General features: G+C 46.3%; 1 protein-coding gene across 8 annotated transcripts in view; it reads left to right on the top strand.

The window, feature by feature from the left end:
• The window catches only part of CACNA1C (calcium voltage-gated channel subunit alpha1 C), a 587,470-nt gene that overhangs the window by 45,667 nt on the left and 523,412 nt on the right, over positions 1-18,391 (top strand). For all 8 annotated transcript variants that reach the window (XM_023756704.1, XM_023756709.1, XM_023756710.1 and 5 more), the window contains exon 2: positions 13,312-13,633. In XM_023756704.1, the coding sequence (XP_023612472.1) occupies positions 13,312-13,633 (322 nt within the window). The remainder of the gene's footprint in view (positions 1-13,311; positions 13,634-18,391) is intronic.

Raw genomic sequence — 18,391 nt, 5'->3', positions numbered from 1 at the left:
GGTGCCGCCTACTTGCCGGCCCCCCGCTCCCCGCTGACTGGTCGTTCCACTTTTCAGTCAATTTGCATATTACACTTTTATTATATAGGAGGATAGGATTCTTTGCATCTTTCTCCGGCCTATGTCATGTGCTGAGGGCCTGTGCAGAGGGCTGTGCAGGGAGGCACTGGGTAGGGGTAAAGACCTGTCCTGCTGCTCTGGACTGTTCTGAATTCACTCCTGATTAGCATACATTCCAAATGCCATCACCTTCTGACTTCCTTTTCCTGACAAGGCAGCCCTCCCTTCCCAGATCTCTTTCCTCTTGGAATGTTCGTCCAAGCTCTAAATCCAACACTCAATCCTTTTGGCTTAAAAAAATAAATTAAAATGTTTTATATGTTTATATTATGTAAAATTTACATAACATAAAATCTATCATCTTACCCTTTTTTAAGTATATGGTTTAATAGCACTAAGTATATTCATATTGTTGTGCAATCAACATTGCAATCCATCTCCAGAACTTTTTCATATTCCCAATGAAGCTCTGTACTCATTAAAATTCTAACTCCACATTCTCCCTTCCCCTCAAGTCCTAGCAAACATCACTGTACTCTCTGTATCTATGGATATGACTCCTCTAGGTAGCTCATATAAGTAGAATGATACAAAATTTGTTTTATGACTGACTTATTTCACTGAGCATAATATTTTCAAGGTTTATCCATGTTGTAGCATGTGTCAGAATTTCTTTCCTTTTTAAGACTGAATAATAGTCAATTGAATGTCCAGACCACATTTTGTTTATTCATTTATCTGTCGATGGACACTGGGTTGTTCCCACATGTTGGCTATTGAGAATAGTATTTCTATGAACATGGGTGTAAGAATACTTGTGTGAGTCCTTGCTTTCAATCCTTTTGGATATATACCCAGAAGAGGAATTGCTGGATCATATGGTGATTCTATATTTACTATCTTTTAGGAAAACCATACAGTTTTCCATAGCAGTTGAATAATTTTGAACATTCCCAACCAGCCATGCACAAGGGCTGCAATTTCTCCATGTCTGTGCCAACACTTATTTTATGATTTTTTGATAATACTATCCTAATGGGTATGACATGCTCTCTCACTTTGTGGACTTCCATGTGAACCATGTTGAGCTCTCAGGAGTCCTGGAAAAACCCTGGGATAATAAAGTAGGAAAGAAATGACAGCTGGAGGGGGCTTATTCTCTGTGCTACCCTTCCTAGGACAGCAACCCCTTACGTTGGTAAGCACAGGCAAATTGGAGGCAGCCAATTAGGGTAGCTGAGCACATATTCTCTCAGGCCGCCTCTCTAGTGAAGGACCTAGCCTGTGGGTGACGGAAGGTGGATGTCCAGCTGCACTTTATCATCCCTGGTCTTTGAGGTGAATGGGAAGGAGATCCAGACATGGAGGACTTGGTGGGGCTGTGACCAGTTGGGGAAGGTGATGGGAGCAGTGAGATGCCTGAACAAAGGGTTCTATAGGACCTGAATATTGAGCTCAAAGGACCTCCAATGGTGCTTGGTTGAAACTTTTCATTCTAAAGAAGAGGAAATTGAGAGCCAAAGAAGGAGTGTGATTTGCCTGAGTGTGCAGAACAAATGGGTGGTGAGCTGGGACTGGGCTTCAGCTCTCTTGACTTCTGGCCTGGCTCTCCTCCCACCAACTCAGGGAAGAGTCGAGGTGGCTTCAAAGCTATTTGAAGCTTAATATTTATCAGGAAGCAACAGCCTCAGGGGACTTGCTTATGTTTCCTTGCCTTCCACCTTCTTGTCTGCCTGCTCTCTGATTAATGAGATAAATGGCTTTGCCTTTTCTAGATGAAAGAAGCATTATCCTTTATACAAAGCATCGTTATTAAATGGTATTAAATGGCCTCTGAGTGTAGAGGAGTAAGCTTTTGTTCTGCCTTAATTAGAACTAGAGACGTCCAGCAGTGGGACACATAGTCTGTGTATGGGTGCACTCATGTTATGTTTTTCATGTGTAAATACGTGTGACCCATTCCTCACACAGTGCAGTCCCAATGACAGTGGAAGAATTTCAGAGTCTTTCACTAATAAAGGACCCGTGGGAAATGAGCACTGTTTATAGGGGTCTCTGTAATTCTCTGTATTCTGAATTCTCTGGGTAGATTCACTTTTCCACAATCAACACTATTAATATTTGTATGTGAGAAATAGGAACTTTTAAGAGGTGATTGCTTAACATGGAGGGTGTGCTTCTGGGAAAAAGATTAAAACAAACAAACACTTTCGAGTTTTATTTCACTGAAAATGAGTTACTCTTCTTTGGTGCTCTGGGGCTTTATATGTGGGCATCTGAGGAATGATTCTTATTAAGCAATATGTTCAGTTTAGGTAGTACTTTCATAGACATAATCTCATTGAGTCTTTACGATTGTCTGTGAGGAAGGCATTATTATTTCTGTTCTACAGATGAGTAAATTGAGCCCCAGAGAAACATACATGTTAGTACTTGGTGGTGTGAGCGACAGTCACAGGGTGAGGGGCCCGGGCTGTGATACTGCGAAGCTGGGCGGGTGGAGAAAGGCCACTCCCTTTCTCTGATGTCCAGTCCTGCTGGACCTTCTTCCAAGGCTCTCGGTTATGCAGATGGCCTGGCTCAGACCAAAGGCTGCAGCCTGGGGCCCTGACTCACAGGCCTGGTGTCTTTCACTTCATGAACACACACCTGTTTATCCTCTGGGGGCCAAGCTGATAGTAAATAGAATTGTTGTTAAAAATTTGAGATGCTCATGTGTCTCGAATAATTTTCAAATCAACTATTTCGCTTTACCCTAAATCTACTTTTGTGTCACAGCTGGAGAGATGGGGTGCAAATTATCCTTTGTCCAGGGTTTAGATTCAGGTCCACAGAGGGCCGCATCGAGGTGCATACTGAGTCCCCAGGGGCTTGTTTCTCTGTGGCTGGGCAGGTGCTTTCATTTTTCTGTGGTGCTGGGGATTCCAGGCAGGTGAGGAAGGGGGGCAGCCAGTTGCCAGGTGGAGTCTGTGGGTATCACCTCCCCATGAGTGGTCAGCATCGGAGGCTGGTTTGGCCACAGTAAATTTTGCAAGCATACTTAAAAAAACAAAACAAAATGATAACTATTTGTTATCTGACTACCAAAGAATTATATATTCCACAGAATGTGGCTAATGTAATAAAAATAGCTAGTACTTTATAAAGTTGTTATGTCAAGCAGTATTCTGAGTTTTACATTTATAACTCATTTGACTGTCATAACAATACTGTGTGGTGGCCACTGTAATGATTGCCATTTTACAAATTGGCTGTCTCAGGTACAGAGAGTCCTGGCTGGTCCAGTCAAACAGCCCGTAACGGCAAAGCCAGAATTTGCAAAGTGCGCCTGGATTCTGAGTCTGTGGTCCTGTGTGGTACATGGATCTGCCTTTCTGGGAACAAGTCTAACTTGTCACCTAAACATGACACTAGTAATATTTTGATATGCTTCTTTTAAGTCTTTCTTCTATGAAAAAAAAAGTTGTTCCTTGCTATGTATGTGTGTGTGTGTGTGTGTATACCCTGTTTCTGTTGCTTAAAATTATGTTGTGGAATTTTTTTCTGTGTTGTTTTGCAAAATCATAATTTTTATGGCTTCCTAAAATTCTTTCATATGGATGTGCATTGATTTATTTAGCCAGTCCCCCAGTGATGGGCTCTTAGGTGATTTCCAGTTTGGTATTGCTATAATTCACACTGTGGTGAATACCCAAGTAGACACATTGCTTGCCAGATTCTTCAATTAGTCCTTTAGGATAGCTTCTGAAAAGGGAGGTCAAGTGTTAGAAGTACTTAAAAACTCTGATTAGGAGTGCTAAATTGCTTTTCTGACAGAGTTCATCAGCTCATGTTCAAAGAGGCCTGGGCAGGTTCTGGATGGAGTGGAGGAGCCCCGGGCACAGGTAGACCTTCTTTCCTGAAGAACAGAAAGGGTCATGGCTATGAGGGGCTGCATGTGTGAGCTCTGGGCTCCCGGCCTCAGCTGGGTTAAATCTCTGCTGCAGGACTGCTCTGCCGTCCCCCTGAGTCAGACCATTGACAAGGCCTGGGCATTCACAGGCATGAAGTGGAGTGAGAAGAATCACTGCTGGTTCCCAAAGGTGCTCTGCCCACTTCAGTGGGTGATAGTAAGTAGGCAGGGTCAGGTTTGGCCAAGCCTTCCTGTCACCCCATCCTCCCAGATGGTGAGATGGAAGGAAGTAGAGGCCACTGAATAGACCAGAAACTGTCCTCCCGATATAGTACTACCTCACTTCTTCTAATTCTGGTGATTGGGAAAGGTGCCGTCACTCTGTGTCTCTGTTTTCCTACCAGTGAAATGGGGCCAAAGCAATAAAATGTCAATATCATGTGGGCCAGAAGTCTAAATAATACTATGCTGGTACAATTACATTTGAGCTACTCATTCATTCAACACATTTCTATTGGACACACACCATGCTCTACACCAGCAGTCGCCAACCCGTGGTCCGCAGACCACTGGTGGTCTGTGAGGTCCGAAAGGTTGGCAACCGCTGGTTTAAGGAAACCTTTGGAGCAGTGGTCACCAACTGGTGGTCCACGGACCACGGGTGGTCCATAAGGTCTGAAAGGTTGGCTGCTCCACGCTGTCTGGGCTCTGGGCGTACAGCAGTGAACAAAATAGGTAAAGGTGCCTGCTTTTGGAGGCTTCCTTTCTGAGCGGGGAAGAAACATCTACTTAACATATGATAATAAACACCTTTAACATATGACAAACATCATCTAAAAGAGTCGAATAATATCATCTCTGTAAACTTTTCACTAGAAATCTGTGAAGGCTAAGTGAAAATTCTGCACAAGAACATCCATGTGGCAAATGTGTTTTGAACATCTACTGACAACCACTCTGCTAGGATTTCTGAGGCTGCAAAGCTGGTTCCTGCTGTCAAGGAGCTTATGAATCACTGAGAGAATAAGAGAAGGGCCCAAAGGTTGGAGTGTAGCTTCTTTCAGACACTCACCAGCTGAAGCAGAGGAGAGGAGGAGTGGGGTTTAGGTCCCATCAGTGCTGTGCTAGGCTACTGTGGCACTCTTTCCTGTTTTCCATAGCCCCTGTCCCCCCTCTATGGCCGCCCCCAGACATCAGCAACCGGAGGGTTTCCCATTTTTCTAGATAAGTGTCTGAGGTCAGCCAGGGCTGGGTCTGTTTTTACAGTGCAAAATCTACTCTGTGATTACACTTAAAAAGCCGAAATACTCACTTTTGATAAACTTGAAATGATCCTCCACTAGGTTCTGTAATTTAGGTTTTCCATCCAAGGTGGTGGGTGATTGATAGGTGCCTTAGTTCAAGTAGCAGGAGATTTCCCTCCTCTCCCTGCTTGGAAATAAATGAAAAAAGTATTTTATTATTAATTTGCAATTTATTGTCTTTGTTTGGAAAGTATGGTTTAGCTGTTCATATCTATTCACTTGTGTTCATCTTGCTTTTCTTCCTTCTGCTCTCTGATGTCAATATGACCCGAGTACCACGGGGGAAATGGCTTTATGATTAGGGTCTTCTGGCCAAGGCAATATTTATTGGCCTCTAGTCCTCTGCAGATGAAGCCAGTTTACTTCCTCTGGGAGTCTGCCCTAGGATTCCTTTTCCTCTCTTTCCCTCCTTTTGACTAACTGCCCCAGGAAGAACAGAAAAAAGGCCTAGTTCTCTGGGTCACTAGAAGGGGAGCACCAGTAGATTTACCACTCTTCCAGTTGGACGGGGCTTCTGGAATGCTCCAAGTTCTCTGCCTTGGCCCCAGTCATCAGAAAGAGGTGGGATGTAGAATAGAAAAGAGACAGTTTCATTTAAGACAGCACCAATCGATTGAGTCAGGGAGATGGTCACAGATGTTCTTGGTCCTTCACTGTCTCATTGTTTTGGAGCAGCTTTGACTACTTATGGTCATGGGCCTGTTCTGAGCATCTGCACCTCTCATGAACTATGTTGATAGCAGGATGAGAGATGAGGAAGACAGTGATGGTAAGAGAGTACTGTTGAAAAGAGTGTGAAGGTAGCTCGTATAGGAGACAGAGGAGGCAGATGGAGAGCACCGTTGTTGAAATGCTGAGGAGACACTTGGGGTGCTTGCTGTGGGGAGAGGGCTTACAGCCCAGCTGGGATGTCTTGGGGCTCTCTTAGTCCAACTTGGGTTGGGGGACAATGTCAGCTTTCTCAGCTGCCCATTGGGAAAATTAGTTTCTCATTCACTTGTCAAGAGCATTAGCTACTGAAAAATGACTTTTGGTTTCTATGTTGTTTGTTAGGTCTTAGAATCTCATGCTTTGAAAACATGTCTTTGCACAGGTGGTTATTTTCTGGTCAGAAAATCCACCCACCCATCAGAATCTGAATCAGTTCTTGATTGCTATTTTTTTTTAAAGTTTCTTTTTCCCTTTCTTTCTTTCTTTCTTTCTTTCTTTCTTTCTTTCTTTCTTTCTTTCTTTTTTTCTTTTTTTTTTTTTACAGATTAGAATTAAGTGCTTCTGTTAGTACTTTTTTCCATTTCTCACACCTGATTCCTCATCATGCTCTTTCCATCATGACTACCTCTTAATATAGACCTGTGCTGTCCAATATGGTAGCTACATGTGGCTATTTAAGTGTAAATTAATGTAAATTAAATGAAAGTTAAAATGTAGTTCCTCAATTTAACTAGCTACATTTCAAGTGCTTAATAGCCACAATGACTGGTGGCTGCCATATCGGACAACCCAGAATTACAGGACATTTTCATCATTGTAGACGTTTTGTTACACAGTGTGACTGTGGATTGTATGGCTTAGACCCACAACAGACACTAGTGTCGCCATTTTAATAGGAAAGATACTTAATACTGGGATATAAGGGCTTAGAAAGTAATTGGAAGGGTTGGGAGAACAGGCTCTGGCCTGGTCCTCCAGCAATGATTCCCAGAACAATACTGCAGAACTGGCCTGCTAAGAGGACTGGGACTCTGGGATAATTAGGAAGCTGGGGAATGTGGAAGTTGCTGTGCCAAGAGCTGGCTGTAGGATCCAGGGATCAGGAAGCCATGCCAGTGCCTTGCTGGCCCTGTAGTGGTGAAACAGATACCATCCCCACCTCACTTAATTTCAATTCAGTTCTTGAATTGGCCAACCCCATAGTCACATCAGGAAGTCCAGCTACAGGGGAGACTGGAGATTGTAGTTTTTAGCTTTCCCGCCTTTGCAGGACAGGAAGGCACAGCAGAAGGAGGTTGGAAGAGCTATTGCATTAGCCCACCAGTCCACTACATCTGCCACATGGTGCTGAGCCAGACCCGATTCTTCTCTGGATGAGCACTGCTAGGCTTGAAGTGGTCAGGGCCTTGGGTTATCTTCTAAGACCAAGACCAGCATCTTCCCTATCTGAGTTTCCTGGCTATCTTTGTAATGTACTGGGTAGGGAAGATTAATGACCTCCTGTTTTCTAGTTATTTGTCCTTTAATGGGCAGAGAAAGCATAGTTTCTGTTTCACGTTGACTGCCACACTCTTAAAGGAAATGCAGGCCTCTTGTCACTACAATGAGATGACAGACAGTAAGAGCTAAATGGGCTTCTGCAAAGATCTTTGGTGACACCTGGCTTGAGTGAAAGCATTTCCTTTGCTAAGTGAGAGGATAGGACTTTAGGAGAAATGCATGTACAGTTCTCTCCTTTCCAGGGATGAACTATTGTTTCTTGCTCTTCATAAGTCAACATTGGTTGTAGTTGTATGTACAAAGACTGGTCTTTAGTAGTGACCTCCTTTGTGCATGGCTGAGGGACTGAGGCTAAAGAGGGAGGCCATGCTGTTGAAGCAGGCCTGCAGCTCCGTGCCTTTTTCCACACAGGTGCCTAATTGGGGTTCCTTTTATGATGCCGGGGGTGTGGGATCTCTATTGAAGAGTAGTGTGGAGGCAGGGAAATGGGAAGCACACTGGCACCCACTGTTTGAACTATCCTTGTTGAGATTGGGGAATCAGGGTTGGGGGTTTTGAGAAAGAATCACTTAAGCACCAATCTGAAATGTGAGAAGGAATCACCAAGCAAAGAGCAGAGGGAGCAAGTCAGGTTTGTGCAGAGGTACTGTGATAGACAAGAGCTGAGCATGTCTGAGGGGAGAAGTGAGGCCAGTGTGTCAGGAGTGCATGGGACTAGGCCAAGAGACGAGTGAGATGAGCTCAGAGAAGTGGGCCAAGGCCCACCTATGCAGGCTTATAAATCACGTAGAGTTCAGATTTTGAAGGGATTTAAATAGGAGAATGACAGGTACTGATTTATGATTTCTATTTCTAAAAGGTCACTCTGGCATAGAGATTGGATTGGGGATAGGCAAGAGAAGTGAAAGAAATGTCAGGGGGCTACTGCAACATTCTGGGCAAAAAAATGGGTAGTGGCCTGCTCACAGCCTCTTCCCTCAGGTAGTCTCCCCCACTATCACCTCCAGGAAGTAAGTGAAGGGCCTGACTAAGCCCATTCCTTAGGGCATAGACCGGCCGACTCCAACAGTGTTGCTGAAGTCTACCTGTTGTCCACCTTCATCTTTATCATGTCATCACTGTTAATATACTTGTTAGCAACAGATATTGAGCATTTTCTGGGATATGGCCCTGGATCAGGTTCATGGATAGAGATGGATTAAAGGGGGGAAAATGAACCTTTTTATCATTGAACACCTTCTAAGTCCTCAGCACCACACCTTTTCCCAGGGGTGGAGGGGTGGGTACCAAGGAAGCATGAGCTGCTGCCTCCTGACTTGGACTCCTCCGTGGACCTTGCAGAGCAGAATGACCTGCAGCTGACCAGTTCATTCTGGGGTCTTAGAAAGTAATTGGAAAGGTTGAGAGAACAGGCTCTAGGCTGGGCCTCCATTCTGTTGGAGAAGCAGCAGCTACTGTGTGCAGGAGGAAGGAGCTGCTGCTGTCTTCAGGCAAGCTTGGCTATTTGACAAATGAGAGTCATTTTCTTATGTATGAGAAAGAGATCACTGCTGTGGGCACCCACCTGTTTGTGTGTGGCCTGATTTGTTGAGCTGCCGCCCTGGGGCTCATTCAGGGACAAGAGTATCAGTGGAAATAGTATGGTAAGGCAGGCGCCAGAGCAGACTTAAATCGTGGCATCCTTTCAGCTGGCAACCAGCAGTCAGAGCTTTGAATCAGCTTCATAATTTGAAAATTGATCTCTTTGCATTGGGTGATTTATTTTGTGCTAACAAAAGCCATCAAGGACACAATACTGCTTGCCTTTCATCCATGGCACTGCTCTGGATTAAAAAATGTTGAGTCTGAGATGGAGATTTTTCATTTCTGGGATTCTTGTAGAACTGTGCCCCTTGTTGTGGTGGACCTGGTGGTACTCATAGAGCCTCCAGTCTGGGGGGCGGGGAAATTGCTTAGAGAAGAGGAAGCCAAGCTGGAACTTGGAGTATAGCCCTAGTGGAGGAGCCTCGAGGGGCCCCGCCTGCCTCACCTGGTGTGTGGCTTTGTGTGGCAGTGTCCTTAGTCATGTCACAGGGCTACAGCAATGCTCAGAGCTGCCAGGACCAAAATACTGAAGGCTGTTTTCTTGTCTTCCAGCTGGGGAGAGGTTGAAATTCCATTTTTCCCCACGGGCTTATTCGTATGTGCTTTCTCCAGATGGTGTGCTCCAGAGAGGTCCTTGTGCTCTGGGAACGGTTCACAATGTGAATGAGGTCACCCATGGTGAGGGGTGGCTCACAAGGCAGCCTACCAAGGCGTGGCTTTCAGAACCCCTCTTGGCTCTCTGGAGTTACGGCCATTTAGCCATGGTCTCCACACCCCACACACAGCCTTTCCAAGGCCATGGATATGCTCTCGTGCTGGTGCTTCCTGACTTCTTTCCAAGCGTTGTCCAAATACTCCTTGGTTTTCGGGACTGGCAAGTGGTGTGAGAGAGGGTGATTTACAATGCTTGGGGGTGAGTACAAAGATTAGAGTGTGAAGACAGTAGGAAGGTGTGAAATGTTGAGGGCTTGTGTGAAGAGAGAATGGAGGACTGGGAAGAATGATGGTTGGGACATGGCTGCTTTTATTTAGGTGAGGGAAGAGAAGTCAGTCCAGGAATAAAATAGTCTGTTAAGCATTGTCAGTGCCAAACTGAGAAGGAAGGAAAAATGATGTATCTCAGATTGAATGGACACAGAATTGCAGCCCAGTCTGGTGAACCCAGTAAGACAAGAGATGAAGTTGGGCTCAGTCACTCCAATGCAGCAAATAGGAACAGGGACACCTTGCACTTTCATTCATCCCAAAGTTCCCACGGTTACTAATGGGATGTTCATGTAGTGGATGCTGTCCTGTGAAGATCATATAAACATAAAGGATGTTCTTGGGATCAGAAATTCAATCTCTTCAACCTCAAGGCCCATAAACCAGTAGGAGGTGTGTGCTTTGTTTGTGGCCACATATGTGAGCGCGCACGTGGGTATGCGTGTGGACTGTGTGTATGAGATCTGAGGAGGTGGAGGATAGTCTAGCATTTAACTGTGAGTCCTGTGTGTGCTGCAGAAATCTTCCATTGTCTCACTTTGTGACCTTTAATGAGTCATACGCTCCTTTGTTTTCTTATGTTTTAAATGGAGATACTCATACTTGCTGGTTGTTAAAGCAGTTCTCGTGCTCCAGGTGCCTTTATTAATTTCAATTCTCTCTTCTAATTTTTTCCTCTGGGATCTTATAAGAAAGGAGAAGGCACAGCCTTATTGGGGTCTTCCTAGCTTTATACTTAAGCTCCACGAGGTAAGTGCAGGGAGGTATGCGAGAGACAAGACTTCTAGGAAGTGTTGGGTTCTCCGTGATTCTGACATTCTGGTTAACATCCTTTACCCCTGAGGGTATGGCAGCTGCCTGGAGCAGCTGGGGCAGAGGAAAGGCGGAGGGTGAAGGGAATATACTGTGCAAAGGGAGTCATTGTCATGTTGAGAATATAGCCATGGATTGAGTATAGCAAAGAGACAATTTTCTTATCCTTAGGGGTTGGGAGTGAGGCCCTAATGCTACAGGGACCAGATGGCAATAGTGCAGGAGGTGACTGTCAGGACAAGAAGTCAGGCGACCAGTTGGCACTAAAGAAGACCTGACGTGCTCATCTTGTATCATACAGGGTGGTAAATATGTGGCATCTGCAATACCATTCCCTACCCTTTGTGCCCTTGTAGACATCACTGATCTATCATGATATACTCTCCTGTTGTGCTCAGAAAAGTCTTAGAATCCTTTAGGTACAGCATTTTGGACAGTGATTGGCATCAGAGTGGAAACCGACTGTCACTGGGGTGATGATGGAAAGGATGTAGACTTTGGAATCTGGCAGAAATGACACCCCAGCCATGTTTGAGCTTATGGCACTGAGAACACATATTAGCCAGGTGTTTTTTGGTTGTCAGGGACAGAAACTCAATTCAAATTAGCTTAATCTAAGTTACTTAAGTACTAAAACCAGAAAGCTCAGGGTAAGGCTAGCATCAGGCTGGATGCAGGAGCCCAATGAGGTTGTTAGAGTCTGTCTCTAGAATAGATGTTCTCTGGGTGAATACGTTCTCACTGGCTGAGCTGGGTCATGTGCTCATCTCTGAACTGGTCCCTGTGGACAGGGCTGGTGGTAGGGATGATAGGGTCCAGATAGCAGATCACACTGGGAGCAAAAGTTATCTTAAAGCCAAATGTAGATTAATCAGCCCCTGATAAGAGCTGGGGAGAGGTGATTGGCAGAGCACTAAGTTTTCATCTGAATCCTGGTGGGTTGCAGTGAGGAGAGGTAAGGGCTCCACTGGGTAACTGTTTCTGGACTCGGCAGCTTCCCTGGAAGGACCTTATGTGCACTGAGCAGAGAGGAGGATTATGGTGGGAGGACTGGAAGTGATGTGTGTGCAACTGGTCTGCCTGCTCCAGCCCCAGTCTTCCAGGCAACTGACATGGCATCCAGATGCCCAGCTCTCTGCCCACACTAGCACCCCATTCCCTGCAGCCCCTCTTGATCCTGATGCACCTGGCCAGTGGACAGATCTCAAGGTCATGCTTCTGTTCTGGGGCATTCAGGTTTGGGCCCAGGCTGAGCTGATTACTTGGCAAACCTTGGAGGATTCTGGGGGAGGCATCAGGCTGACCAGAGTATGTGTGGTATCTTAGGGACAGTCTTGAAGGCTCCAGAGCACTGCAGATGTCCTTACTCTGGACTTCACTGGTTCCTACTCAGGTGTCCTTCCTGCAGTGCCCTTCTACCCCACCCTGCCAACCTGTCACAGGAAGGGCTGGCTGGGTGGTTCTGGCTTGGGGCCTCTTGTGTAGTTGCAGTCAGATGGTGACCAGAGCAGCTGGAGGCTGGCTGGGACTCTGTCCCTCTGCATGCGGTCTCTCTATGTAGGGCCGGTGTGCTTCCTCATAGCAACCAGGCTACCTTGCAGAGTGTTTGGCTTCCCCGAGGGTGAGCATCCAGAGAGAGTCAGGTGGATGCAATGTTATCGTCACTTCGGCTGTACATTGTTGGTCAAAACAATCACCAAAAGCCAACCCCATTTCAGGAGAAGGGTATATATAGATCCTGTTTCTCAATGGGAGGCAGATGTCAAAAGATTGGCTGACATGATTTAAAACCATCACACAGTCTCCTACCCCCTCCTATTAAACCAGCTCTCAATGTCCTGATGGGTTTAAGGTACCTGGATGTAACCTTCCAGCCCCCTCATTTTGTTTATATATATAGCTCAGGTGCAGAGATTTGAGTGAATCAAACTCTTTAATTCTTTGGGCATTTGTCATTGATTCATGCAATAGCTCTCTTATTCACTTCATTCATTCATTTTTCTTTTTATCTCCATATCCAAATCCCATTTTCCTCCTCACCTTCCTTAAACAATCAGCCATTCTCTTTAATGAATATCATTTTATTCTTATATAAATGTATTTTAATTTACATATATTGCATTGTGTATTTTCCTTTTTCTGTATCCTGCCTTTCTCTCGCACTGTTTCTGAGATCCATATATGTTATAATACACATCTTTATGTCATGTCTGTCAAAATGAGGCAATGAGACTAGAGAAGGGGAATGACAAATGCAAGGTCACACAGCTGAACCAGGACTAGAACAGATTTCCGGACTCTCTTTTCTCAGCACCACACACTTGGGTTTCCATGTTCCCCTTCCAAACTGAAATAGTTTGAAATAAGGTCTCTAAGTAATTGTGAATCTGGGATCCAGAGCATATCACAAGCTCTACTGTTTTCTCCCTGATGACTGTTGTCCTCTGTACTCTTCTCCTGCAGGTTCCAACTATGGGAGCCCACGCCCAGCTCATGCCAACATGAATGCCAATGCAGCGGCAGGGCTTGCCCCCGAGCACATCCCCACTCCAGGGGCGGCCCTGTCCTGGCAGGCAGCCATTGATGCGGCCCGGCAGGCTAAGTTGATGGGAAGCGCTGGCAACGCGACCATCTCCACAGTCAGCTCCACACAGCGGAAGCGGCAGCAGTATGGGAAGCCCAAGAAGCAGGGCAGCACCACTGCCACACGCCCACCTCGTGCCCTGCTCTGCCTGACTCTGAAGAACCCCATCCGGAGGGCATGCATCAGCATTGTCGAATGGAAATATCCTTTGTGCCCTGGTCTGGGCAGAGTGTGTGCCCCAGTAGGGCCAGCCCCCCACCTACCAGCCAGTGGGCTGTGTTGTCCCTGCTAAACCTGTTGCATCTACTGGGGCAGTTCCAGGTGCAGTTCCAGACTTGATGAATCAGAATCTCTGGGGATAGGACTTGGAATCTGCTTGTATAACAAGCTCCCCAGGTGTTTGTTTCTTTGTATGTTTTTTTCATAGAATAAGCAACATTTGAGAAAATGAGCCTACGAGGTTACGACATATCATCTTACCTAGCTGAGCTTGCCCAGGGACCCACGTGTTGGGTTAAGTGGTTTCATGCTGCTACTCCAAGCCTTCTTTTCCTACCATGTCATGGCGCTGGCATAGTTTCATGACCTCCCTCTCTCTAGGGCAGTGGTTCTCAACCTTCCTAATGCTGCAACCCTTTAATACAGTTCCTCATGTTGTGGTGACCCCCAATTTCATTGTTACAAATTGAACATAATTAAAGCATAGTGATTAATCACAAAAACAATATGTAATTATATATGTGTTTTCCGATGGTCTTAGGTGACCTCTGTGAAAGGGTCGTTCGACCCCCAAAGGGGTCGCGACCCACAGGTTGAGAACCACTGCTCTAGGGTGAAGGAGCCTAGGAAATGCAAGACGGTGGTGGTCAGGGACTGCAGCTCTTGGTTCAAGGCCTCGGACAGTGATTCTCAACCTTGGCTGCACCTTAGCATCACCTGGAAAGCTGTAACAAAATACAGGTGCCTGAGCTTCACCCAGCATATTTTTAAAATTCTCCAGATGATTCTAATGTGCAGTCAAAGTGGAGATTCTGGCCTGCAGTGTTAAACACAGAACCACTCTGTATGGAAACTAGTGACCGGGTCTTTGAGAGAAAACGGCTTTCTTTGAAAGGTTGGGCTCTCACTGTAGAGTCACAGGCGCCTTGACATCGTGGGAATTGTGGGTGGAGCTGGAAAGGACCTTAAAGATCAGTAGGTCCACTCCTGACTTTCCCTAGTGATGACATTGAGCCCCACGAAAGTGACTCTCAGGGTCATATGGTTGGTGACAGACAGGACTAGAACCTGGTATTGTTGGGCATTTTTATAATAAGAAGTCATTCAGGCTGGGCTACTGTGGCTCTGAAGGTTCAGGATGGGAGTGTTAGGTTTCATTCATGAATTTTATGGAAAAATTTAAAAGTCTTGGGTATGGTTGAAAGGCCAAAGAAGATGACTCAGGGAGAGAAGAAAGCTTGTATTTAGGCAATTACAAATGTTAGTTCTACAAATGTTTGAACCCCTGAACTAAAAAGTAACTTTAAGAGATGCAGTTCAAGCCGAGTGGCTGCTCCACAGCTGGCCAGTCTGTCCTGAGTGGCCAGGTGTGGATCTGGTTCTCAGATGACTGGGCAGGAGGCTCGGCTTTGTTGGCCCCATCAGGCCACTGTCAAAGCTGCTCTCTCAGAATTGTGGAGTTGGAGGGCTGGGGGCCCTGAATGTCAGGCTTCTCTAGAGATGGGGGGCACTGGGGCCCGGAGAAGCCACAGAACTTTCCCAGACCACACAGCTGGCAACTGACAGTGGGGTTTCAAATCCAGGTTCCCCAATTCCCAAATCCATGCACTTCCTACAGCCCACACCCCGATAGCACAGAAGAGAGGTACTAGGGTGGATGTTCAGGGGATGCCTTCCAGCCCCACCGGGACACAGTGGGACCTGGATCTGGGGCCTGAACACCCAGCCCATCATGGCCTTGCCACCTGAATCCCCAGAGCTTCAGTTTCATCATCTCTAATGCAATAACCATAGTTGCCTCCCAAAGATTAGCAAGGGCTGCAGAATCTGCGCGTGTGGAAGCACGCTCAGAAAATCTACCTTAGGAGATGTTTCAGTGAGTGCTAGTTAACCTCCTGGGATGCATGGGTTCCTGGTGCTGGTGCCATACAAAGCCTGGGAAGAAGGGGAGAGAGGAGAGGCCAGAGTAATATACAGGGTAGGTGGGGGAAGAGTGGTCAGGTCCAGTATGCCAACTGCGGGCCTCAGCCACCTCATTGCACTGCTCCCCACATACTTGGGCAGAGGGGTGCTGCAGCCACTCTCCAAGGGTATGTGTCCTCCATCCACAGGAGAGGAAGTAGACCCAGTCTTGGTAGGTGGTTGGTGGCATTCCCAGATAGCCTTTGAAGGGTAGCTGATGAGTAAGGAGATGGTCTGGTGTACTAGCCAGTCAGTGCTCTTGAAAGAGTGGAATTTGATGCTGTCATTAAGAAGAGAAGGCAGTTTAAAAAATGATCTGGGTGTCTTGGGTCACTGAACACTTCCAGGGCTTACCTGGTCCTCCACAGCTAATAGCTTTTCTTATCTGCCTGATTAGTTTCTTTACTCATAATCTTCCCCAGCTGTAGCCAGTACTTTTAGCATAAGGTGATGGATGGATAACTGGATGGGCAGGAGGTGGAACTTACAGTGCAAGAAACACCCCAAGTGTAGCCCTCCCCCACTCTGGGACCAAGCTGACATTCTGAGGGCTGGATGTGTGAGGTCTGGCCTAGTTGAGTTAATGTGCCCTTGCCCTGGGGACAGTGAAGGAGCACAGAGGATTAGTTGATGGGAACCAAACTGACCAGCCTTTGGGCTGAATGTCACTCTCCTAAGCAGGTGGGGAAAGGCTAGGAGGGAAGAGGAATGTGTAGGAGGGCTAAAAGAACTAACTTCCTTAAATGCTTCAGGGTAACTTCAGGATAGATCAGTGTAGAGTTGTCCTTACAAACCCAGACCCTGGAGCCAGGCTTCCTGGGTTTGAAGCCATCCTTCCATGACCTCTGTGACTTTGGACAAGTTAACCTTTAACCTTTCACTTAGAAATGAGAATAATAATTGTGCATTCCACTCAGGATATTTATGTAGAGCAGTTAGAACAGTGCCTGGTACAGAGTAAGTTCCCAATAAATGTTAGCTATGTCCTTCCTGTTGCCATCACCATTGTCATCATCAACATCACCACCATCATCACTTGTTCCTTGGCCAACTCAAGGAGCAGCAGGCGTGTTGGAAAAGATGAGTCAGTAGGTCTGGTTCTGATCCTGGCTCTGGTATTTCCCAGCTTGGGGTCTGGGAGAGGTTGTTTTATTTTCTCTGTCTGTCAAGCTGGGAGGTTGGACAGGCCCAGTGCATGCTTTATTTTTTACATCAAGGCACAGAAAATGGCAACTTTATGAAGTATGCTCGGTATATGCTCCCCCAGTTGCACCCATATGGCCAAGGGGGATCAATAACGAGCACACTGGCTGGGAAGCCTGGACTAGATTATCACTAAGATGTCTTCCCAGCTCGGGGTCGCCTGTTAACAGAAGTTAGAGGCCATCTATGACGAGGGAATGAGCGCTGGACTGAGAGGTCAGGGAATTGGGTTTTAGTCCTGGCTGGTCAGGACCTGCTGTGGGGTCTGGGAAAGTTTCTTAGGCTCTCTGGGCCTCAGAGGTTTGGACTAGCTGATTTTTAAGTCTTTTCCTGCTTCAAGATATGTTAACTTGATGAATACAGGTTTCATGTGCTGGGAGATGAAGCTGGTTCCTTCTCCCGGGAAGTCCCATCCTCTCCTTCCTCCTTCCTCAGACTCCATGGACTAGGCCAGTGGTCGGCAAACTCATTAGTCAACAGAGCCAAATATCAACAGTACAACGATTGAAATTTCTTTTGAGAGCCAAATTTTTTAAACTTAAACTATATAGGTAGGTACATTGTTATTAACTTAATTAGGGTACTCCTAAGGCTTAGGAAGAGCCACACTCAAGGAGCCAAAGAGCCGCATGTGGCTCGCGAGCCACAGTTTACCGACCACGGGACTAGGCTGAAAACTTGACAGTGTCAGGGGTTGGGGGAGGTGGGGCTGGAAGAGCAGAAGCTAGGAGCTTCCTCTGAAGCCTCCCCCTTGTGGCCATTAATTGTGGGTGCAGGGCTTGGGGGTAGTATCACTGGAGCTCATTTTGTCCTGCCCTGATATGTTGATAAATAAATCCAGGCACAGGATCCCTGAGTGCACTGCTGCTGGTGCGTGGGTCTTGGCTTGTCCTGCTGGATCCTGGCACATACCAAGGGAAGGGGGAGAGGACCTGGGACGTAAGCCTTTTCCCTGGAAGCCAGGCCCTGCAGGGTCCTACATGGAGCTGTGTCTTAAAGAAAAGGCAGTTCCCACCCTAGAAGCACAGTACACATGCTACCGTGCTCTTGGGGGTCCCGAGGCCCTGGCCATCTTCAGGTTCTCTAGAAGTTGTCAGAGAATAAGAGAGAAGAAAACAAAAGGCATTCTGAACTTCAAATTAAAAGAGTAAAAATAAAATCTCCAAATTTCAAATGAAAAATCTTAAAGTCTAGTGTCTGCCTTCAATCCCCCTCTGTCCGCCTCTCCCCTCCCAAGCTTGAGTCCCCGGGTGGCAGCATGAAACCACAAGGAAAGGGGTCCTGGGATCACAGGTCCTGACTGGAGAGGCCCTGCTCTTGAAAAGCAACCTGAGCACACATGAGGGAAAATGAAGTCCAATGCAATCTAAATAAATAAAAGAAGGAGAAAAAGTTTTTAGAAATCTGTGTTTACTCTGGCACGCGACAGGCCTCCACTGCTTTTGACATATTAGGAAAAATTTTGGCGGGGACCCATTGGAAGTACTTAAAAAGGCATATGTTTCTTTTCAGAATACAAGGGGCTTGGAATGTATTGTTTAAACAAAATTCTTATGAATCTTTGATTCATTTAAG

Source organism: Myotis lucifugus, unplaced genomic scaffold, assembly GCF_000147115.1.
Source record: "Myotis lucifugus unplaced genomic scaffold, Myoluc2.0 scaffold_98, whole genome shotgun sequence".
NCBI classification, from domain to species: Eukaryota; Metazoa; Chordata; class Mammalia; order Chiroptera; family Vespertilionidae; genus Myotis; species Myotis lucifugus.
The sequence above is the reverse complement of the archived record's forward strand: the minus strand, read 5'-3'. Positions and strand labels throughout refer to the sequence as shown.